Here is a 23,560-nt window from a genome sequence, read left to right as displayed (position 1 = left end):
AGTATTCCTAAGATGAACTAGTAAGTTATATTATATAGATAGTAACAAGATAGTAAGAAAATAGGATTTGGATGATGAACTCGACGGAGCTCCGATAACAGTGTTGCCACTCTCTTGCGTCTCTCTCTTGCGTCTCTCTCTTGCGTCTCTCTCTCTGCCCATCTGAAAGTGCACATGTGCAGAAAGCAAACCTAGGGGCGAGCACGTACGACAGCCTTACGTCAACATATCACCAGAATGATTGCCAACTGGGATGACCAATAATCTTGATCCACCTGGAAAAAGAAAATCGAACCCGCTATAACTTTAAGATTATAATTCAGTATTAAAGCACAGCTACAACATAATCATCAGACATTTAGCACCTATTTTTCAAGGTTAACTACAGGTTCAAAATCATAACAAGAAATAGTTTTTTTTATCAAATCTTTAGGTAGCTATAACAGGGAACAAATCTTTAGTAACAATGCAATGCCTTGGAAAAAAGTAAAGTTAGTTAATCTTAAAAAATTAAAAACATAAACCCAAATAGAAAATAAAACAGTTATCGAATAAGTATGTTTCCTATTCTGTCTTAAAATCTTGAAACTGTTGCATCATATTTTAGAGCAGTTAGTGCAATTTGTGAAAGAAATCAATAAAATCTGTTTTCAAAGGAACGTATTAATTTAATTAAGCATATCCTAACTTTTTACAGAAAATATTTGGATGTAATCTCTTTTGTAATCATTTAGATTTTTATAACATTTTTTCTTAGTAACTGTAATTACATTTATTAAACACTGACGGTATTTGTGTGTATGCATTTTTTAGGAAGCATATAAGATCCTCCAGAGTCACCCGAAGGTACAAAAGGATCGACTGGCTATGCTTGGGTTATCATTTGGAGCAGGGGCGCAATGAACAGTTTCAATGGGGGTATGCAAGACAGAATTTTGGGCCCCTTCCTTTAGATGAATGTTTGATTTTTATACCATAATGTGTAGCTATATAAAATTACTCAGTTGAGTGCGTTTATTTAATTTTACAGGTCGCATTTGCAACTAAAGATAAATGAATGAAGCAAAAAAAAAAAAGATTTATTCGAAAAACGAATACCATTTTAATCTGGAAAGGCAGAAAACACTCACGTGATTTTAAATAGATCACTAAAAGAAGAATAATGAATGGAGAGGCATTTCTGAATTTATGGAAATCTATGGAAGGTGCTTTGAAATTCGCGGCAGTCGAGTTTTCTGCGCGGTTTTAGAAGCTAAATGTGTACAATTAAGTTTAGCCTATAATAGTTCATTCTTCAGAGTTCGTATTGATGATCTTATATAGTCAATTTAAAAATGTTCTTACGAACTGACCGTATTCGTCAGAAAAACACAAAATAACTTAAATTCTCTTTAAGTTGCTGTTCTCTGTATGTAGGCTATGTGTGGTATTCCGTCCTCCGCTCATGACAAAAAAGCGTGGCCGGCAAAATTAAAATTAATATTACGTTGATCTTTAAGAGTATGCGCTTCGCAGGCGCACGCCCTTTGCCTGTGACACAGAAATTGCAAAAAGCACAAGTTTTAAATATGACGTTGATTTTTAAAAGTCAAAAGCATGCCGCAATCAAATGTGTTGCTGATGGGCATGCAAATTTAATTTTTGTGCACTGAAGGCTGTTTTTTGAAAAGCAATTAAAGATAATACTGCATGTTTTGGCATTTCGTAGTATATTGCAGTAGTTTATATTTGTTACGTAATGAGATGCACGGTGTTCTTTTTAATGTTCTTTTTCTTTAATATTCACAACACTTATCAACAAAACATTGATTAAAATTAAGAGACAAATTATATTAAACGAAATTCATTTGAAGCAAACATTTGAAGCAAACAAAAGTTAATTTAAACTTAAAATTATGTCTTTTAACCCCATTTGTAGCGTCATATTAGCCTTCAATCCATTACAACGCCCAATTGCGTTTAAAATTAGAGTCTTAATAATCGAATTAAATTAAAACAAAACATTAACAACATTACAACAATATTTAAACACAACAATACTCAAACATAAATATAAAACCGACATTCTCTATTAATATACATGTTAAAAACAATCTGATATAGCGTTTATAATAGCTGCACTTACTATTTTGGGAAAAACCTCCGTTGCAACCCTGAAGAAAGATGAATCACTGTCACTTTGAAAATGCTGCGCTGTCGCATTAAAACCAGCTTTTAGTCATTTAAAATTGAACTCAATTATGGCATAGACAATTCTCCTATTTCATGTTTATTTAGAAAATACTATTTTTAACTACGCCTATTAAGTTATTGTATGTCTTAAAAATGCATTAGTTGTCAGCAGTCGCTATGCTAATATTGTATTAACACAAATATTTTTCATTTTTCATGAAACATACAGTTTGGGATCAGCATGAACGCTTTTTAGTGGCATGTGAGATCTTACCTTGAAATGTCAAACTTTAGGGCTGTCGACTGTGTGTGGTAACTTTGCATAGCAAACCCACCAAACTGATCCCAAACCAAAATGTTGCCTACTCATCCATATCCATACCCGCACACTCAAATTAAAAGCCACCAGAACCGCCAAATGTAATTGCATCGTCATGCTTGCACGCTGTTTTTTAAAAGTGTCTCACTTTTACTTAACACAACGTCTTTCACATTAGTTTTATATTAATTTACTTTTAACTACAGTGTTATTATTTACGTGTACAATAGAAAAAAACGGAAAAGTGATGACGGTGGGGCCCCCTAGCGTACTTATGGGCCCATATGCCTGGCATACTCTGAACCCCCCCTAACGGCGCCCCTGATTTGGAGGCTCAGTTGCACTCAGCTTGGCGGCCTACTCCAAAATCGTCAAGGTTTTTTGGCTTATACAAACAACCACACTTATCTACATATGTAGCTTTTTGGTAGTCTTATGTTGTTATTTCTCTTGTAGCCCCAGTGCTGTGTGTGCATTAGTTCGAGTCATGTGGTTTCTCTTGAGAAATCTATCATAAAAGCATTTGAGGATATGTTAAAGTGAGTGGATATGTAATTCCTTTATATATTTACATCCTAAGCAACATTAAATTATTTTAAAACACTATATTAACATTAATAAACAACCATAATATTGGCTAAATCTGTACATTTATTTTCTGTAAATTCAGTGTTTGCTTCAGAGCTTAAATTTTACACCACTTAGAAATTGAATGTTATTTCCTAATGAAAAATGTTAATTGCAGAAATGTGTATAAGATGCGTGTGCATGGAGATAACCAGTTCATCAACATAAACTTTATCCCGTCAATTCCCTCAGACCTGACTCTCAAAGTGGATGTGAGTAGAATGTTACTTTTAATTAAGTAACTTTAATGTTACAGTATCCATTTTAAATTCAGGGAGCAAAGGTTGTTTGGAGTTGTTTGTATGTATTTTTGTTTCTTACAATGTGCACAGGTTGGAAAAATAAAGTGTCCGCTTCTGTTAGTGAACGGTGATGATGATGATAACTGTCCTTCTGTTAAATCTGCGGAAAATGTGAGTCATAACTATATTTATTCACAGAATATATATTTATTCTGTACGCAGTCTACGCACCAATAGTGTCTTTATGCTTCTGCCTTTATTTACCAAAAAGCTTAGTTGGTTGAGCATTGTGCAGCACAAGACATTGGGGGTTCAATCCCAAGAAAAACACATCCTAATTAAATGTATACCCTCACCCTGAACACATTGCTTGCAGTGTTTGTCGTTTGAAAGTGACTTTAGATAAAAGTTTCTGCTAAGTAATTGAACTGAAACATGTTTTTGTGCAGCTCAATGCTCAGTCAAGGCATATTACTAATACTAATGTTAAAATATAACACAACATTGAATTACTAACAACAAAGTACAGCTGGGGTTGATCTTAATTATTAACTTGTGTGTTCTCATCCATGATCCAAAAACTAAGATGAAAGAGATTATGAAGAATGCAGGAAATCTTCACTTGTTGGAAGTCGTGACCTATCCTGGTGCGGGTCATCTGATTGAACCTCCTTATACACCTCACATCCATGCAAGTAACTTCATCTTTCGAGGTGGTGACAAACGTAAGCATTCATTCAACTTTATTTTATTAATATAGCATTGAATGTGTAATATAGCACTAAGTGTATAACAAACCGTACATCATATTATTTAGAACTGAAAATAAGCATTATGTTGAGATTAGAAACAAAAGGGGAAAACTATTTTTAGAATTTTATTTTTTATTGATTTATTGTCAAATATCCCAATGTTGTTTTTCTTCATCTTTTATTTAATCATCCTTTGATTTGATCAATTTGTTGCCATTTAAATTGTAATAATAAGCACATTGTGATTCTCTTTATAGTATATATAATGTATGCATTATCAGTGTGTGTTTTCTTTAGTGGCAGATTATGTTTATACCTCCTTATCTTTTTAATTGTGCTAACATTTCTTTCTTTGTGTGTTGTTGCAGGTGTGATGCTATGGGGTGGACAGACCAAATTGCACGCTTATGCACAAGAGGATGCTTGGAAAAAGATTTTGGCATTTCTGCAGAAGCACCTCTATTTAAGTTCAAATGGTGCAGTTAAAGCCAGACTTTAGTGGGCAGTTTCCAGGACAGGGCTTATCCTAGTCCCAGACTAAAATGCATGTTTGAGCTGCCTTCATTTAAAAACATGTTGCACTGACACCTTAACATATATCGGTGCCATTGTTTTGTTTCAAGATGCACACCAGTAATATTTTTTGTAATGTTTGTAAAACTTACTTAAATGTTCTAATATAACTAAGGTCTAGTCCTGGATTAATCTAAACCCTGTCTGGGAATCTCCCACTAAATGTTTCATTACAACAGTGATTAATATCTCCATATGGACAGTAATGGTTATGATTTTGAGCACTATGATTTAAATTAAAATATGTTATCACTACCGCTGTCCAATATTAACTCATCAATGCACAAAGCAAATTTACTTCATTTACAGCTGTCAATGCATTTCATCTATAATTTTTGAGCTAACCGGAATTGAATGGAGCTGCATCGTGCAAACACACACACACACACACACACACACACACACACACACACACACGCGCGCGCGCGCACATACATGCACAAACAATGGCTTATGTCAGTAGTAGATCTCAAACATTTAACAGAAGTTTATTAAAGTAATTTGCATTATCTGTATACTGAAAGTTAGTGTTTACAATATCTAATAATATATCATGACACAAAAAATCCCTTTATAAAGATGCAGGTATTTTTGAAACATGATGTAATAAATAAAATCTGTTATAAATTATACCAAATAAAACAAAAATTAAGATTTACTTTTTATACGAATCATTTTTATTTTGCCCAAGCAATAAGCAATCTGAATGCTTTATTTTAAATAGAGGTGTTATCTATCTATCCAGAAATAACAGTCCAGTTTTAGGAAATAACAATATGCAATATGCACTGACGCATGGAAAAACGCAACAGATAAGGCGTTTTTAAAAGTTTAAACTATTTTACACCTTAAGTTCAAGTGGTGCAGTTAAAGCCAGACTTTTAGATGTTTCATTACAACAGTGATAAATATCTCCAAATGAACAGTAATGTTAATTGTGATTTCAGGCACTATAATTTTGAGCAAAATCTGTTATTATTAGTGCCGTTCAATATGAACACATATGCATAACCTAAATTAATTGGGGCTGCATCGTGCGCACACACATACATGCACACAAGTGTATGTCATAAAACTGGGGTCCCCGGCACCATCTCGAGACACCCAGTTTGAGAACCACTTATGTATATCATACTTTATCACATTTCTTAGTAAATAGTAAAGGATGCCATATGATGATGATTTATTTATAATCAAACCTACAGTGTAGACAGAATGTTTAACAAAAGCAATCTGCATTATTTGTATGGTGAAAGTCAGTGTTGTTTACAATGACCATGTGACTTGTTTCAAAAATGCAGTGTCTGTATTATTGTTTTCTACTTTGTATGTATAATGTAATAATTTTAATGATAATAATAATAATGATTATATTACATGTATTAGATTATTATATCTGAGTACATTATTATATCTAATAATATACAGTGCTGTAAAAAAGTTTTTGCCCCCTCAAAGTAATTGACATGTATCAGTATGGAAAGGGTTACAAAGACAGTTTTAAGGCTTTGGGTCTCCATTGAACCCAGTAAGAGCCATTTTCCACAAATGGAGATTGCTGCCATTACCTGGATTGACATTTTTACACTTGCTAAGTTTGTCTCATTGGGTCACGCTTGGGATCGGCACGTCCACTAGACTAGAGAACACTTGGACCAAATACAGGAAATGCGTCATGTAAGAGGCTGTTTACACTTGGCATTAACATGTGTTTTCATCGATCGGATCACAAGTTGACGACGTTAATGCCAGGTGTAAACGGTGTTCAAAACGTTTTGAGCTCGTCCACTTTCGACCACTTTCAACCACATCCAGAGGTGGTCGAAACCACTTTCGATCGGATCGCTTTGGAGCTGCGGAACGCGCATGTGGTTGAATGCGTTCGAACAGCCACACGCGACCGCCTTCTCTCCGCCCATTTATCTAATCTGAGGTATTAAACACAAGTTTTACGTCTATTTTTTACTTCTGGCGTGAACATTCGGTGAACAGCGCTATTTTTAGCCTTTCATTGATAAAACTAAGCGGCGGATCTCCGTAGTTTCGTTTTGAAAGCGTGTGAAAGTTGCGCGATCCTATTTCATCAATTGCGCTGAAAATTCAAAGAAAGCTCTTACATACTCATGTACAAAACACTGTGCAGTATGTTCACTTGCTAAACAAGCAGTGCACTCTCACATAATATTAGTTTGCGTCCATATAAACTCATAATTACTCTCGCTCGTATTTGAATGACAGCAGAGAGACTCGCCCACCGTCTCACAGACCACCCCCTCATAGTATTCAGCACAGAAGCGGTCGAAAGTGGACAAAAGAGACGGATTTAAATACCAGGTGTAAACGTAATGTGTCTCTCTCGTCCACTTGTGATCCGATCGATGAAAACACATCTTAATACCAAGTGTAAACAGCCTCTGAGTGTAGTCAAGTGGTCAAAACAAGAAAAGACCACAAGAGTGGGTATTTGGACGCAGCCTTCTCTCTTGCGCAATTTCTTTGGCTCTCTCTCTCTCGCGCGCAGGCGCACACACATATACACACACTTGGAGGTTCGCGGATTTCGCTATTTTTCCACTTCCGCGGCTCATATGCGGACATACAGAAACTTGAATGGAGCACGAGTAAACGATTTGAAAGACGTAGTACTTATGAAACTGCCCATATGTTCACGTATGTAGAAGAATGCATAACTTATGTGGCATGCCTTAAACGTTGTCTACAAAAGTAACTGGAATGTGTCTAAAGGGGGGGTTTAAACGACCTTTGGAGCCTTTACAAACATGCACCCTTATGTCTGTGTAAGGTATAACGTTAGCATTCCCCATTATATTTGCATTGTTTTTAACGGATATTTGGAATGCTTTCGTCTTTCATCCACATGTTAAACTAGTTGGTGAGTTAGATTTAAGCCTAGGTTTAGTAGGCTAACAAACGCCGACTATGTTTATTATTCACAGTAGCGTTTTTACTCCGCGGGCTTGGGGGGCCCCTGCTGGCCACAAGCGGTTAACTTCTTTAATGATTTCTGTTGACATTATTTATTAACATGCGACCCATATACAAAAAATCAAGCAGTCTAGGGACAAAAAGAAGACTCTTGCTTAAGGTAAAACTAAGACTGGGCTTGACAAATATACAATCAAAAATTTAAATTAAAAAGACGCGAAAACGATGTAAATGCGGTACTCACGTGCTGTTTGCTAAGTTTTGCCTGTGTACATCCAAGCGCGCGCCTCGAAAGATGCTATTTGTGTAGAGAGCGTACACAGCGCCTGTATGAAAATGGTTCAGACAGCACGCAAAAATTATCCTCATAAGCTGCTCGTCATAATTGTGTCTTTCAGTAGCCTAAATGTAAACAGTTAAGAAAAAAATACATGTGTAACAGCATATAGAATTAGAGTTGGATAGAGTTTGGTTCCTAAACGAGATAACTCCATTTTTATTTTTGTCAAAAAAAAGTTATGAAGGCATAAATGCAAACAAACCAATTGCAGTTGGATTGATATTAATTGAATGCGAGATTATTGAAATTTTTTTTTAAAATCTTGTTTTGGAACTAAACTCTTTATATATTTTTTAAATAATGCTTATCTTACACCAAACTGTAACAATTTTGTGTTCTGTCGTGCAGTTCAAAGTAAAATAAATCTGGTTTATGTACCTGAATGTTGTGTAATTCAAAGGAAAATCATAGACAATCGTAGAGCGTGGGGGCCCCATGTCACTGGACTTTGCTTAGGGCCTCACCTGGTTATTCATGCAGGACTTTTCTACTGTAACATAATGATTTTTGCAATTAAGATAGTTTACCATAATTTTTTTTCTTCAAGCGCCTCCAGGATAAACATCTGAATTGATCTGGGGCCTATACCATGAAGCTGGTTTAGTTGGTTAGCCAGCTTTGTTTAGGATTAGTTTGTGCAAATCCTGGGTTTTGGGTACCATGAAAATAGCTTTTACCAACAAGGCCTGCACATTGGCTTGGTTTTGTCAACCTGAAACTAATCCTGTTACCCTGAGTTTGTTTAACCATTTTCATGGTACGGGCCCCTGATCGGAGTTAATCATGTGGAATCCTGCAAGGTAGGGATATTTCTCTATGCTCTATGCCCTGATTTCACAGACAAGACTTAAGGCTAGTCATAGACTAAAACACGTTTGAGCTGTCTCAACTGAAAATAACTTGCACTGACATATTTTAAAATATTTGTCTCAAGATACACACCAGTAACATCCTTTTTAAGGCATGTTTATAATAGATGCTTTAGCTAATTCTTGTCTGTGAAACCAGGCCTATGTGTACTGTAAGTGCATTAGATATAGGCTTACTTCATTAAACATATTATAATCATTTGGAGATTAGTGACATACCTGAATACATACTTTTATCTTTTGCAATTTTCTCCTCATCTTTTCTTGTTTCCTAACCTGGCCACCTGATGGCTCTTTTTCTCAATAAATGTTGCATTACGTCCTCCGCTCTTCCTCCTTTTGAGGTGTCACCACTTGATGCTGTGACTTTACGTGAACTAACCCCGCCACTAGTCCCGAACAGATTAACTGATCACATGGTGACAGTAATATGATTCATGCGATCACAAATTCCGTTATCCTCATGGAGAGCATGGCTCATGGTTGCATAGCAACGGAAGACACCACGGGAGCGCAACATGTAAACGTTTAAATCGGCCCCTTAAACGTTTAAATCAATAATCAACAAATATGACACTAAGTAAATAAAAATATTTCTTTGGGCTGGGTAATGTCACATGCCAATCGGTCTGTGCAGCGTGGCATGAAGTTAAGAGCAAGGGGGCCCCATAGTGGTTTGGGGCCCTACGCAGCTTGCGTAACTGTTTATAGGAAGGGAACGACTCTGCATTCTGACAACAATTTCCGTGTGATCCAAGGAGCGTCAATAGCAATTTAATGTGAAACAGGAAACTCATGATTTTCATGTATGCTCTGCCCAGGTGTTCCAAAAAACTAGGTGAAAAGTACCCAGATAACTTAACGGGTCACCTGTTGTTATGACGACGTGTGTCATGTGACGTATCAACAGTGCAAATGTAGTACGTTCGAATTTCATTCACACTACCCATATTCATACTATATAGTACATATACTGTTTTAAAGGTCGATGAGTATGTACTTTATCTAATACAGTACGTACTGTTCTCACTATGCGTTCTTGTATGTAGCTGTGTTCTTGTTTGTAAAACGTAATCAGTGGCAGTCCAAGTACTGTTCAGGGTGATCATACGTCCTCTTTATTCCGTACATGTCCTCTTTTTAGATTTTAAAAAATGCGCCTGGCCAAGATTTCTAAATCACCCAAAATGTCCTGGATTCAGATTTTTCTACAGTCGCCATTCATTGTATGTTTTTGCATTGCTTTGACCTTTCTCTTTAGGTCCCGCCTTTTTGCACTCCATGTTCGGACCTATGCAAACATTGGTCGAACTGCATCTCAATCATTACCCTCAGCGCCACATCATATGAAAACGACGTCGGGTTTCAGCTCCGCTCTGCGTTATTTAGCGCCTTTATCAAGTTCATTCCAGTTCAACAACCACAGCGCAGATAAGAGCAAACATCAGAGTGCAAGGTGTGTAGTGCATTAACTGATAAATGTAGTACTTTAATATAAAAACAGTTTATATAATGTGATGCGGGAATATACGTTTTCCTATCCATTTGTACTTTAATATAAAAACAGTTTATATATTGTGATGCGGGAATATACGTTTTCCTATCCATTTATCTTATTCATCTCGAGTTCTTTAACATCCATGAAGCATTCTTCAAATGTTTGGTCATATTATGTTAATTTGAAAACATTTTTTTTTATTAAAAACATACTGTTGATGTGGCATTAGATGAAAACGCAGTTATACACAGAATATATTTTCATATTTTTTTGTTTATTTTATAATAGTGAATCACAGGCCCCACATAGTTAAAATTTCTAAATTTCAGCTATACATTTGATGTATTTGATGCTATTTTCTTTTGTACTGAACCCTGACCCCTAAACGGAGGTACGCACCGAACCATGACTTTTGTGTACCGTTACACCATCTAACATTTGTAGACCCATAGTTTTACTACAAAAACAATGACTAAACTCTGATGACCTTATGGTTATGGTTTTGCTTGTTATTTGTATTAGAACAATGGGTAATTTCCGTAAGGGTGGGCCCCCTCGTGGCTAGGCTACTGATGTAGGGAGATCAACCATTATTTACAATGGTTTGTAGAAGTAAGCTTTCAATACAATACACTACAGGGTACTGTTGGTTCTGTCTCACTATCACCCTAAGACTTTGTGGGCTTTCCCCGAGTCCACATTTTCGTGAGGTATTTTTTTCTTAAGGATCATGGGTAGTGTAGTTCTGGAATTCTGCTTTTAAACACAACTGGTGACTTTAACAGCAGCATGTGATTATCAACCTAAGAGATCTGTCATGCTTACATAAACAATATGAATATGCAAGGTTTATAACATAAACCTACATTTTCGCCCAAATCCACCCTGACCACTTAAATACAATACATAAAATAGTAATGAAAATGAAATGGTTATTTTGAAAATGTTTAATTAGTGAAAATTACTTTTCAATCTCTTATGAAAACTCCATAGGTCTATGAGCACTGAGATGGGGAAAAGTCCAATACTGTCTGTTCAGCCCAGTCGAGGTCTGGTGGACGAGATGTTTCGGATTGTCATAATGAATTTATTGCCAAATCAGGAGGTGACGCTGCACTCTTTACATCAGTCAGAAGATAAGGATTTCTGGGAGGCATTTGGACACTACATCAGTGATGAACATGGAACAGTGACAGGTGTGTTTTATTTCCAAAAAAGGGTGGTAAACCAGCTATATATGAAGGTTTGATTGTGTTTATTGGGTGCACTGTAACGTGTGTTCATGGTGCGTTAAAAAAACATTATTTTTCAAATATTTGACCTTATTTCTTGTTTCCATTCTCCTACAAACAGGCAGTTGAGTTCCTGTTTCTATGAACCCCCTCTCTCAGAAATATGCAAATGCTCATATTGGTTAACTGCCCCAGTGTGTTGCGATTAGCTAATCACCTACTGCACGTTCTTAGGAAAAGTCACGCCCCTTACCATTACAGGTACTTGCATGAGCTCTGGTGTATTGTAAACAATGGCATCACCATTGCTATATAAAATCTATAAAAAGAATCATTTAAACTGATCACACAAATGCCAACAAACACCGACATTCAAAGTTGGTGGGATTAAATAGAAGTTTGCATGTTTTTATAGGCATTTGTCAGATAAGAGTAAATTAGCATTTAGCTAACTGGCTAACTGAGCCAAACAGCGTTGCTCTTTGTTTACATTAGGGTGAGCATACGTGCCATTCTTCCCTGGCCGGGATTTCGGGTGCGTCTTCCGGAGGTTGTATTTGTCGACCGCACACATGATCAATGTTCTTACATTTCAGTTAAAGGTCCCGTTCTTTCTATGTTTTTGAAGCTTTGATTGTATTTACAGTGCGCAATATATCATGTTCACGTGTAAAAAAAAACATGGTATTTTTCACACAGTTTATGTATCTGTATAGCGCTGTTTTCACTGTCCTCAAAACGGGCAGATGTCTTCCTTGTTCTATGAAGTCCCTCCTTCAGAAATACGTAACGAGTTTTGATTGTGTAGCTTGTTTCGTGTGTCGTGATTCGATAGCAGCTTAGCTTGCCGTTAGTATTCCTGTGGGCGGAGTTTAGTCAAAAAACTGTTCTAGTCACGTCATTAAAGCAGGAAGTAGAGGGCTGTAGTCCAAACTGACCGTTCGCTGTAGGCTTTGAAAGGCGAATTGTGTTAAAGAAAATATATCACCTGAACTTTGAGTTTTATCATTTTACAGGTATTATATATGATATTTAAGCAATATCGCTCGAGTAGGAGTGTGATATAGCTCTATATCATCACGGCTGTGATTAGGCCAGAGGCACGAGGCCGTAGGCCGAGTGCCGGAGGCAATCACAGCCGTGATTATATAGAGCTATATCACACGACTCCGAGAGCGATATTGCTTTTATACAACAGTTCGACGGCACACGTTTGAAAAACGAAAACTAGAAAACAACAACGGAGTTATTTTAAAAGCCTCTTTGTTTGAGAACTACTTCTTCCGCCACTGATTTGAGGGCGCCAGAATGACAGGTAAAACTTTCGGCTGCTTTGAAGCTCATAACAACTCAATGGACGGAAAAGCTGTTACTTTATATTACCGTTTCTTGGTCACAAAGTGTAGTTTTAAGATTAGTTCAGTTGAGAATGTATATGCATTATATTTAAATCTGCAGTCGATTAGTAAAGATAGCGCCTGTTTGAACGTTTGCTTAGTGAGATTCGGTACGAATGAGAACCAAAGCATGAGCGGACGTCAGTGTTCACTCGCCCCGCTGACCACCGCCCTCTGTGGGCTACATCTCTGACAGGGATTCCCTGGCTCTCATGTTGGCCTTGTTTGTTTATGATCGTCAAAATGAGATCAAATCAGCAGTATTTGGTGTCATGATCAAACTATTACTTGTTTTTTTTATTCATATTTAGTGTCTTTTGTGTTGTTATTGTTTTGGCGCGAGGTAAAAGTTAATAAAACTATACTTGTATAACGTTACTATTGCTTTCTCATTTATTCTTAACGCGATACGAGCACTCGATTATTATTATTAAACTTTGTTCTTGTCAGTACTATATAAAACGTTTTTTTATAAGTGTCAGAGAGATTTTTTTTGCATGCTGCTTATAAATATATCAGTGGCGATATCTCATAACATGTTTTAATAGTCACGTCACGATAAAGTAAATGATCAATGTCCACATTTAAAAGCTGCGGTGCTTACCTGCAGTTCCACGGTGTTTTCGCGTTCTGATGAGAGATAAAGCTCCAGAAAAAAACGAGTGTTTATATTCCTCTTTCCAAGTGTTAATCGTCCACACGATGTGACAAGACATTTCTCCCATTAAGTTTAACGTAACATCCAAGAGCACTGATCTTTGACGGAATAATAACTTCCGATTGGGGATTCACAGACTGATTTATGAGCTAGTGAACTAATGAGACACACGGAGAGTGTTTAAAAACAGGGCGTCTGTGTTTTTCCATTCAGAGATGAGCCTGCTTAGGACCTCCATTCACTAGGTGGCGGAATGATACGAAAGGTGAAGCGGTTACAGTGCCGTTATCAGCACAATATCGCATAGCTCTTAGCCAATCAGATTCGAGAACCAGAAAGAACTGTTGTATAATATAGCAACATTACACACTAATTAGGGTTTAAAAATGGGATCAGAAAGAACGTGACCTTTAAAAACATAAAACATACAATCGTAGTTTTATTCTTACCTTAAAATGTAACTGTTGCTTTTCTGAAATATAACCTGAAACAATAAACTTCATTGACGGATGTGGTCGACAAATATGACTTCCGGAACACGCACCTGAAGTCCTGGCAAAGACGCGTTTGGGAAGAATGGGACGTATGGTTACCCTTGTTTACATCCTTGCTACAACATAAAAAAGCAGCCCAACATCACCCCCTAAATTACATGTTCCTGAAGGCATGGTTTGTGTAAATTTTGGGGTTCATGATGTCACTAATCCGGGAAGAAGCTCGATGTGCTTAAACCAGCCGTTCATTTGTAGAAAAGACTGTAATAGTAAAGTATGTAGTAAAGTACTGTAAGCTTTACAAAAGTCAATTTTACAAGTAGACAATGATACAAGCAGACATCTAATAAAACACTGTTACAGTTACTCTGAATGTCATTATGTGTATAATATCCTGTTCAATGAAATTCAACAGTGTCCAAAGATGAAAGTTTGGGAGGCACTTATGAAGGGACAGAGCCGATGGGGTTGCTGTGGAGCATGAGGCCTGTACCAGGAAGTCGAAGTGGACTCAGGTAAGCATAATCTGATGGCAGAAGACTGCAGTTTTAAACTGTTAAAATCTGGCTTTTATTTTATTCTTTCAGAAACAAACCATAAATATGAATTCTGTAGGATCTTTTCAAATAATCTGTCATTTATTCTGCAAATTTCCTGCGTTATCAATTCCCTAAAAAAATCCAATCTCTTTGTTCAAGGTTGCGCAAGAAGGATGTGCTTTCTCCAATGGTGGTTCACATTTCCTTATACAGTGGTCATCTATCTGAAGGTTTCAGACAGCAAACAGCTTTGGCAACCAGTGTCACAGAACGCTGGTACATAGCACCAGGTGTGCAGAGGGTGGATGTTAGAGAAAAAGGAGTTCGAGGAACATTGTTTCTTCCTCCAGGTAAACACACCTATAAATGATACATTTTATCAAAACAATGCCGGTTCAAGCAATTGTTAAAACTGTTACTTTACCCAAGGCCATCCAAGATGGTGGTGATATTGTTTATTTAGTGAAACAAAAAATTGAATTTTATCTAAAAACTCTGGTCATTGGCGATTCAAACAATGAAAGTCATCAGGTGGAATTTCTGTGGGCATCAAAATACAAGATATCTCAGTGGCTCTTGATGACCATTTTGATGAAAAATAAGTCTCTCTCAGCATTAAATGGCAGTGCCATGGTTGTATAGTGCAGATTAAGGGGTGGTATTATTGTAATAAGACTAGCTACCTACGTCACAAAACAGGCAATATCTGAACTTTCTAGGTTGATAGAAGCACTGGGGACCCAATTATAGCACTTAAACATGGAAAAAGTCATTATATGACCCCTTTAATGCTGTAATCTGTAACTTTTGTCTCTATATCGCCTACACTACTGCACTACGTTTAAGGATTTCTATTGGAAATTAATAGTTGTGCTTCTTTAAGTGTCAGCAGCAAAGATACAGCATTGGCATACGATGTGAATGTTTTAAAGGCAGGGTAGGCAGGAATTATCTAAAAAACTTTTTTACAAGTTTGTCTAAACTGTCTTTATATACAAATGCATAATTAAAATGTAAGTACTCTAAAAAAGAGAGTATAAAACTCGAGTGTCTGTAGACCTCTCACGACTGTGTTAAACACAGTTAATTATTTCCATCCGGGACGAAACATATGATTAGCTTGCTCAAATATCACTCTCTCTCGCGACCATGGCTCCACCCGTTGCTATGGGATCTGCCCAGACATGCGCACACCCGATTGATTTGAACGTGCACGAGGCAATAGGCAGAGCAATAGTACAGCAGAGAAATAGCACTAACAACTCACAGAAACTGCATTCACATCTTACAGTACCTGCATATCCAGTCAGCGAAGGCAAAAAAGGAATAAATGAAGCAATCAAACGAGAGGAAATATCGCGTGGCTTTTCCTCGAGTCGATGATGCGGTATTGTCTGCGGAGTGTAGTCCTCGTCAGAGTCAACAATGCTTTCATCACAGAAACTCTTCCATGCAAAACACTGGCTGAGTGAGTACTAAAAGCCATCCGTTTATAAAAGCCATCCGTTTATAAAAGCCATCTGTTTATATTCCTAGTGATAAAGTTAGGTGTATTATTACATGTGATTGTGACTTGATGTTATTACATGCACCGCGCTCCTTCCTCTCCGCTTGTCTGAGGTAATTCGCGCGTTCATGTGTTTTGGGGGCGTGGCTTAAGAAGAAACCCAGAAGGGAGGGGGTGGAGTGAATGGAAAAGTTAGCTGTGTTTGAAGCAGTGCTGAGGGGTATACAGACACTCGATTTTTGTACTCTCTTTTTCGGAGTACTTACATTTTACTTGTGTATTGGTATATAGGGTCAGTTTGAACGAATTTGTAAAAGGGTTTTTTTGGATAATTCCTGCCTATTCTGCCTTTAAAGAGCACCTATATCATTGCTAAAAAACTTCATTATTTTGTGTATTTGGTATAATACAATGTGTTTGCGTGGTTTATGGTTAAAAGAACACCTTTTCTTCGACATACCGTACATTTCCAGCTCCAGATTTCACTCTCTTCCTGAAACGCACGGATTTGAAAAGCTCCGTGTCCCTGATTGGTCAGCTAATCCGTACGTTGTGATTGGCCTGAATACTTCTGACTTCAGCCGGAAATGTGACGCTCCTTACCATGTTTGAAAGATTCGCTCACAATGCAATGCTAACAGGAGCTAACTTACAGGCTGTGAGTCCGAAGTGGGAGGACTTATGATAATGTCGGTCTTGACTACATCACCAATCCCAGGAAGTAAATGGTTGCCTACAATCCATGTGTTTGTTGTAGTCCAAGAAAAGAGATTTCTAGATGCTGTTTTCAAAAGGGAGTCAATCCTCATGGACCCCAATGTTAAAATGCCCAACTTTACAGCAGAAATAATAATGTTTACAGCCTGGTACAAAAAGTGTTTTTGATCTATATAGCTAAATTTGCCCTTCATGACATCTGTGAGGGGGTGATTTTTTTCTCATAACTGTGACGTGCTGCCAAGATGGCGATGTTGCCATTTACCTAGCTAACTTGTGTTTTTGTCTGTCTCAGGCCCAGGACCTTACCCAGGAGTGATGGACTTGTGGGGAGGAGGTGGTGGTTTAGTCGAGTATCGCTCAGCCCTGCTTGCATCTCATGGTTTTGCCTCAATGGCACTAGAGTACATGAATCCTAATGAGCAGAAAACAACAGATATTGATGCCTCTTACTTTAAGGTAATTCAGATCTCCAGCAATCTTCTAGCATGCAAGATGTGACATCTTTGAATATACAGGTGCTAGTTATATAATTAGAATATCATCAAAATGTTGATTTATTTCACCAATTCCATTCAAAAAAGTGAAACTTGTATTCATTCATTACACACAGACTGATATATTTCAAATGTTCATTTCTTTTAATTTTGATGATTATAACTGACAATTTAGGAAAATCCCAAATTCTGTATCTCAGAAAATGTGAATATTGTAAAAAGGTTCAATATTAAAGACCCCTGGTGCCACACTCTAATCATCTAACTCAAAACACCTGCAAAGGCCTTCAAATGGTCTCTCAGTCTAGTTCTGTAGGCCACACAATCATGGGGTAGACTGCTGACTTGACAGTTGTCCAAAAGATGACCATTGACAAGAGGACAAGACACAAAAGGTCATTGCAAAAGAGGCTGGCTGTTCACAGAGCTCTGTGTCCAAGCACATTAATAGAGAGGCGAAGGTAAGGAAAAGATGTGGTAGAAAAAAAGTGTACAAGCAATAGGGATAACACACCCTGGAGAAGATTAAAAAATGAGGGTTCAAATATTCAAAAACCCTTTCAGAAATGTGGGGGTGATTCACAAAGAGTGGACTGCAGCTGTAGTCAGTGCTTCAAGAACCACTATGCACAGACATATGCAAGACATGGGTTTCAGGTGCAGCATTCCTTGTGTCAAGACACTCTTGAACAACAGACAACATCAGAAGCATCTCGCTTCTGAACTGCTGCTGGGTGGTCCAAAGTTATGTTCTTTGGTGAAAGTAAATTTTGCATTTCCTTTGGAAATCAGGGTCCCAGAGTCTGGAGGAGGAGAGGCACATAATCCACGTTGCTTAATGTCCAGTGTAAAGTTTCCACAGTCAGTGATGGTTTGGAGTGCCATGGCATCTGCTGGTGTTGATCCACTGTATTTTCTGAGGTCCAAGGTCAACGCAGCCATATACCAGGAAGTTTTAAAGCGCTTCATGCTTCCTGCTGCTGACCAACTTTATGGAGATGGAGATTTCATTTTCCAAAAGGACTTGGCACCTGCACACAGTGCCAAACTACCAGTACCTGGTTTAAGGACAATGGTATCCCTGTTCTTAATTGGCCACCAAACCTGACCTTAACCCCATAGAAAATCTATGGGGTATTGTGAAGAGGAAGTTGCAATATGCCAGACCCAACAATGCAGAAGAGCTGAAGGCCACAATCAGAACAACCTGGGCTTTCATAACACCTGAGCAGTGTCACAGACTGATCGACTCCATGCCACGCCGCATTGCTGAAGTTATTCAGGCAAAAGGAGCCCCAACTAAGTATTGAGTTCTGTACATGCTCATACTTTTCATGTTCATACTTTTCAGTTGGCCAAGATTTCTAAAAATCCTTTCTTCGTATTGGTCTTAAATAATATTCTAATTTTCTGAGATGCTGAATTTGGGATTTTTCTTGGTGGTCAGCTATAATTATCAAAATTAAAGGAAATAAACATTTGAAATATCTCAGTTTGTGTCTAATGAATGAATATAATATACAAGTTTCACTTTTTGAATGGAATTAGTGAAATAAATCAACTTCTTCATGATATTCTAATTATACGTCCAGCACCTGTAGACGATGACAATGACGGATAACCAGTCTTGGAAAGGATTTACGGAGTACAAGTTACACTATTAAACAGTTACATTACCCAAGTAATGTTATACTTTCTCGTCACTTGAATTAGGATTATAATTCAGTATTAAAGCACAGCTACAACATAATCATCAGACATTTAGCACCTATTTTTTCACTAAGATTTAATTCAGGTTTTAATCTGTAATCTTAAAAAATAAAGTACATAAACCCAAATAGGAAATAAAACAGTTATCGAATAAGCATGTTTCCTATTGTCTTAAATTCTTGAAACTGTTGTTTCATATTTTAAAGCAGTTAGAGCAATTTGGGAAAGAAATCAATTAAATCTGTATTTAAAGCGACATATTTATATAATTAAGCATATCCTAACTTTTTACAGAAAATATTTGGATGTAATCTCTTTTGGAATCATTTGCATTTTTATAAAAAAAATTCTTAGTAACTGTAACTGATTACATTTATTTTGTATTTAAATTATTTAGTTACATTTAACTAGTCACTCCCCAACACTGACAGTATTTGTGTGCACAAATTGTTTAGGAAGCATATAAGATCCTCCAGAATCACCCAAAGGTACAAAAGGATCGACTGGCTATGCTTGGATTATGTTTTGGAGGCTCAGTTGCACTCAACTTGGTGGCCTACTCCAAAATCGTCAAGGTTTTTTTGGCTTATACAAACAACCACACTTATCTACAGATGGAGCTTTTTGGTAGTCTTATGTTGTTATTTCTTTTGTAGCCCCAGTGCTGTGTGTGCATTAGTTCGAGTCATTTCATTCCTTTTGAGAAATCTCTCTTTGAAATATTTGAGGAGATGAAAAGGTGAGTGCGTATTTAATTCCTTTATATATTTACATATAAGCAACACTAAATTATTTTAAAACATTATATTAACACTAATAAACATCCATGATATTGGCTAAATCTGTACAATTGATTTTCTGTAAATTCAGTATTTTCTTCAGAGCTTAAATTTCACACCACTTTTAGAAATTGAATGTTTTTTCCTAATGAAAAATGTTAATTGCAGAAATGTGCATGAAATGCGTGTGAATGGGGATAACCAGTTCATCAACATCAACTTTATCCCGTCGATTCCCTCAGACCTGACTCTCAAAGTGGACGTGAGTAATGTCAACATGGGTTTAATATGTAAGGAATTCTTGATAAATATTTGAAAATAATGTAGTTTATGGTTCTGCAGTGCGTGTGTGTGCGTAAAACAAAGGGCCAAAACAACTATGCAAATGACAAATGCACCTCTTGACTGCCTTTCGAAGCACCTAGGAATTTTAAAGACAAAACAATAAAGTAACAAAAATATCTTTAAGGTTACAGGATCCATTTCAAATTTAGGGTGCAAAGGCTGCTTTGAAGATGTCTTTTAAGTATTTTTTCTTTGCTACAATGTGGACGTTGGGAAAATAAAGTGTCCCCTTCTGTTGGTGAATGGTGGTGATGATAAAAACTGTCCTTCCGTTGAATCTGCTGAAGATATGAGTCATAACTATATTTATTTACATAATATATATTTATTCTGTACACACCAATTGTGTCTTTATGCTTCTGCTGTTATATTTGGATATGTGCACACGAACAATATAATAACAATATAATAACAAAAACTGTGTGAAACTCAGGCATATTACTAATACTGATGTAAAAATATAACACAACATTGTATTACTAACAACAAAGTACAGCTGGGGGTTGATCTTAATTATTGTGTGTTCTCATCCATGATCCAAAAACTAAGATGAAAGAGATTATGAAGAATGCAGGAAATCTTCACTTGTTGGAAGTCGTGACCTATCCTGGTGCGGGTCATCTGATTGAACCTCCTTATACACCTCACATCCATGCAAGCAACTTCATCTTTCAAGGCGGTGACAAAGGTATGCCTGTATCCATCTTTGTATTGTAAGGGGTCCAAATATGACCCCATCCGTCCGTTTGGCCCAACGACGGAATCCAAACGAAGGGTAATAGCGCGTTCGGTCTTTTCCGGCGCTTGCAGGTGACGTTTTGGCATTTATGTAATTTTGTATTATTATCTCTTATCTGACTCCAAAGATAAAGATTTAGTTTATATTATATTACAAATTGGATTGATTATTACTTTTAAAACTTACAGAATTTAGATGGATGTTTGTTTATTTATTCTGATAAAGCTCTGGTATTACACTCATTCATTCGGTTCTCATAGTCGCACATGATCCTAGTACGGGCCTCATAATTAATATACTGGTCAACGGTCATAAGCGAATCAGTGTTGGTCGCTGCCAGAGGTTGGACTATACGCTTAAGCGGCCGCTCTCTGCGTGCTCAACTTTAAACATACTTTATTTAGTCCCCTTAGAGGTGACACTTAATTATTACAATAATTATTTCTAATCACAATGAATGAATAGAATAATATTGAAATAAACAGAGGTTGAGACTTACCCTATTTAGAGTAATCAGAGATGTTACTCTAAACGGAAACACAGCCTCCACGCTTCTAAGTACACTTAAACTAACGCCAATTTGCTAGTCGTATCTCGCAAATCCTCAGCTGATGTATTATTCACTATCTAACTGGGATTTGGGCCGATCCTAGCCTGATTTCTGTCCTAACGGTAACTACGGATACAACGGTATTACTTGCAGTGTCAACATTTACCGAGCAACACAGAATAAAATCAAACATAAAAATTTATTAACCAGGTAAGGAAAAACATAATTCAGAAGCCAATTTACATTCCAATTCAAATACGAAACAAACGAAAAACCATTGCATACCTGGTGAGGAGATGAAGATCTGGTTACAGATTCCTCAAAATAAAATAAAATACATGATGCTATATCAAAGATACAGCATCATGGGGTGCATTTCTAGATATTGAAAGTCACCCCTAAATCTTCTACACATCTCCTTAAATAACCAGAGAACAAAGCATATAGGAATTTGGTACTGATTGGTTGTTGTAGAACTAAGGGCTGTCCTTAATCTGTATACAGTGGGTGATTGGTTTATGCTTGGAATGGGAGGTGTCTATTAACATTGAATGAAGTTTCACATATACTTTAACATTGTATTCTGTTGTTATATGGGTGAGACCATTGTAACCACTTGCAATGAGATATTTCAATGAAAAACAAATAAGATACATATTTTAGATTCTTTGTGCATGTAGCATTTCATATACAGTTTGCTTTGAGACAATAAGAATACAAATGTATGGCACCCTAAAGGTGTGTCTTTGAAACCCAAATGTTTCTCAGTGGGAAGTCCACTGTGAATCGTAGAGAGTTGCTTTCCCGAGCACTCACTTTGCCCCCATGCAGTGTCCTTTGGGGAGGTGCTATATTTATTCAGGAAATTGTCTTACAGTATTATTATTATTATCATAGCATTAAATGTGTTGTCTAGCGCTGAGTGTATAACAAACCATACAGCATATTATTTAGAACACAACATAAGCATTATGTTGAGACAAAATGTATTTTTATAATTATATCTTTTATTGATTTCTTGTAAAATTTCCCGATGTTGTTTTTCTTCATCTTTTATTTCATCTTCCTTTGATTTGATCAATTTGTTGCTATTTAATGATAATTCATAATCATAATAATAAGCACATTGTTGTAATCCTCTTTATACTATATGTATGCATTATCAGTGTTTGTTTTCTATAGTGGCAGATTATCTGTTTAGACCTCCTTATCTGTTTAATTGTGAACCCGTCTGAGCTTACATTTCTTTGTGTGTTGTTGCAGTTCTCATGGTATGGGGTGGACAGACAAAACCGCATGCTAACGCACAAGAGGATGCTTGGAAAAAGATTTTGGCATTTCTGCAGAAGCACCTCTATTTAAGTTCAAATGGTGCAGTTAAAGCCAGACTTTAGTGGGCAGTTTCCAGGACAGGGCTTATCCTAGTCCCAGACTAAAATGCATGTTTGAGCTGCCTTAATTTAAAAACATGTTGCACTGACATATCTTAACATATATCAGTGTCATTGTTTTGTTTCAAGATACACACCAGTAATATTTTTTGTTTGTAAAACCTATGTAAATGTCCTAATATAACTAAGGTCTAGTCCTGGATTAATCTAAACCCTGTCTGGGAAACTCCCACTACATGTTTCATTACAACAGTGATAAATACCGTATCTCCATATGGACAGTAATGTTATTTAAGATTTTGAGCACTATGATTTTAATTAAAATATGTTATCACTACCGCTGTCCAATATTAACTCATCAATGCACAAAGCAAATTTACTTCATTTACAGCTGTCAATGCATTTCATCTATCATTTTTGAGCTAACCGGAATTGATTGGAGCTGCATCGTGCATACACAAACATACACATACATGCACACACAATGGCGTATGTCAGTAGTAGATCTCAAACATTTAACACAAGTTTATCAAAGTAATTTGCATTATTTGTATAGTGAAAGTCAGTGTTTATAATGACCATGTTACTTGTTTGAGACATGCACTGTGTCTGTATTATTGTTTTCTACTTTGCTGCCATTGTATGTATATTACAGTATATAATAGTT

The 23,560-nt window shown here is 36.7% G+C and overlaps 3 protein-coding genes across 7 annotated transcripts in view; 2 read left to right on the top strand and 1 right to left on the bottom strand.

The window, feature by feature from the left end:
- LOC129431759 (peroxisomal succinyl-coenzyme A thioesterase-like) overlaps nucleotides 1-6,336 on the top strand; it is a 23,562-nt gene extending 17,226 nt beyond the window's left edge. For 2 of the 4 annotated variants that reach the window (XM_073866872.1, XM_073866869.1), the window contains 7 exons: nucleotides 814-889; nucleotides 2,824-2,867; nucleotides 2,948-3,030; nucleotides 3,237-3,330; nucleotides 3,451-3,531; nucleotides 3,947-4,085; nucleotides 4,481-6,336. In XM_073866872.1, the coding sequence (XP_073722973.1) occupies nucleotides 814-889; nucleotides 2,824-2,867; nucleotides 2,948-3,030; nucleotides 3,237-3,330; nucleotides 3,451-3,531; nucleotides 3,947-4,085; nucleotides 4,481-4,611 (648 nt within the window). In that variant the 3' untranslated portion in view covers nucleotides 4,612-6,336. The remainder of the gene's footprint in view (nucleotides 1-813; nucleotides 890-2,823; nucleotides 2,868-2,947; nucleotides 3,031-3,236; nucleotides 3,331-3,450; nucleotides 3,532-3,946; nucleotides 4,086-4,480) is intronic. The other 2 variants (XM_073866879.1, XM_073866874.1) reach the window with 1 other exon arrangement.
- LOC141363708 (uncharacterized) overlaps nucleotides 1-17,299 on the bottom strand; it is a 22,636-nt gene extending 5,337 nt beyond the window's left edge. The window contains exons 1-2 of one of the 2 annotated variants that reach the window (XM_073866890.1): nucleotides 17,192-17,299; nucleotides 221-275 (exon numbers count right to left, since the gene is read on the bottom strand). The gene's annotated coding sequence lies outside the window, so the exon portion shown is untranslated. Of the gene's footprint in view, nucleotides 1-220; nucleotides 276-7,875; nucleotides 8,110-17,191 lie in introns of those variants that run through there. The other variant, XM_073866892.1, reaches the window with a different exon arrangement.
- Nucleotides 7,202-23,560, top strand: LOC129432344 (peroxisomal succinyl-coenzyme A thioesterase). The gene is made up of 14 exons (XM_073866910.1): nucleotides 7,202-7,355; nucleotides 8,519-8,549; nucleotides 8,742-8,771; nucleotides 10,102-10,296; nucleotides 11,332-11,534; nucleotides 14,535-14,634; nucleotides 14,818-15,008; nucleotides 17,178-17,341; nucleotides 19,545-19,664; nucleotides 19,746-19,828; nucleotides 20,037-20,124; nucleotides 20,416-20,506; nucleotides 20,767-20,901; nucleotides 22,766-23,560. Exons 3-14 carry the CDS (start codon nucleotides 8,755-8,757, stop codon nucleotides 22,894-22,896), a joined length of 1,518 nt encoding a protein of 505 aa, XP_073723011.1. The 5' UTR covers nucleotides 7,202-7,355; nucleotides 8,519-8,549; nucleotides 8,742-8,754; the 3' UTR covers nucleotides 22,897-23,560.

The sequence above is a fragment of the Misgurnus anguillicaudatus genome, chromosome 1 (genome assembly GCF_027580225.2).
Source record: "Misgurnus anguillicaudatus chromosome 1, ASM2758022v2, whole genome shotgun sequence".
Taxonomy (NCBI): domain Eukaryota; kingdom Metazoa; phylum Chordata; class Actinopteri; order Cypriniformes; family Cobitidae; genus Misgurnus; species Misgurnus anguillicaudatus.
The sequence above is the reverse complement of the archived record's forward strand: the minus strand, read 5'-3'. Positions and strand labels throughout refer to the sequence as shown.

Bases quoted from the DNA above. Each gene is read 5' to 3' on its own strand.
- LOC129432344 (XM_073866910.1), top strand. The intron at 19,665-19,745 runs GTTTTTTTGGCT...TTTCTTTTGTAG, and splicing joins CCTACTCCAAAATCGTCAAG to CCCCAGTGCTGTGTGTGCAT. The intron at 20,902-22,765 runs GTATGCCTGTAT...GTGTTGTTGCAG, and splicing joins CTTTCAAGGCGGTGACAAAG to TTCTCATGGTATGGGGTGGA.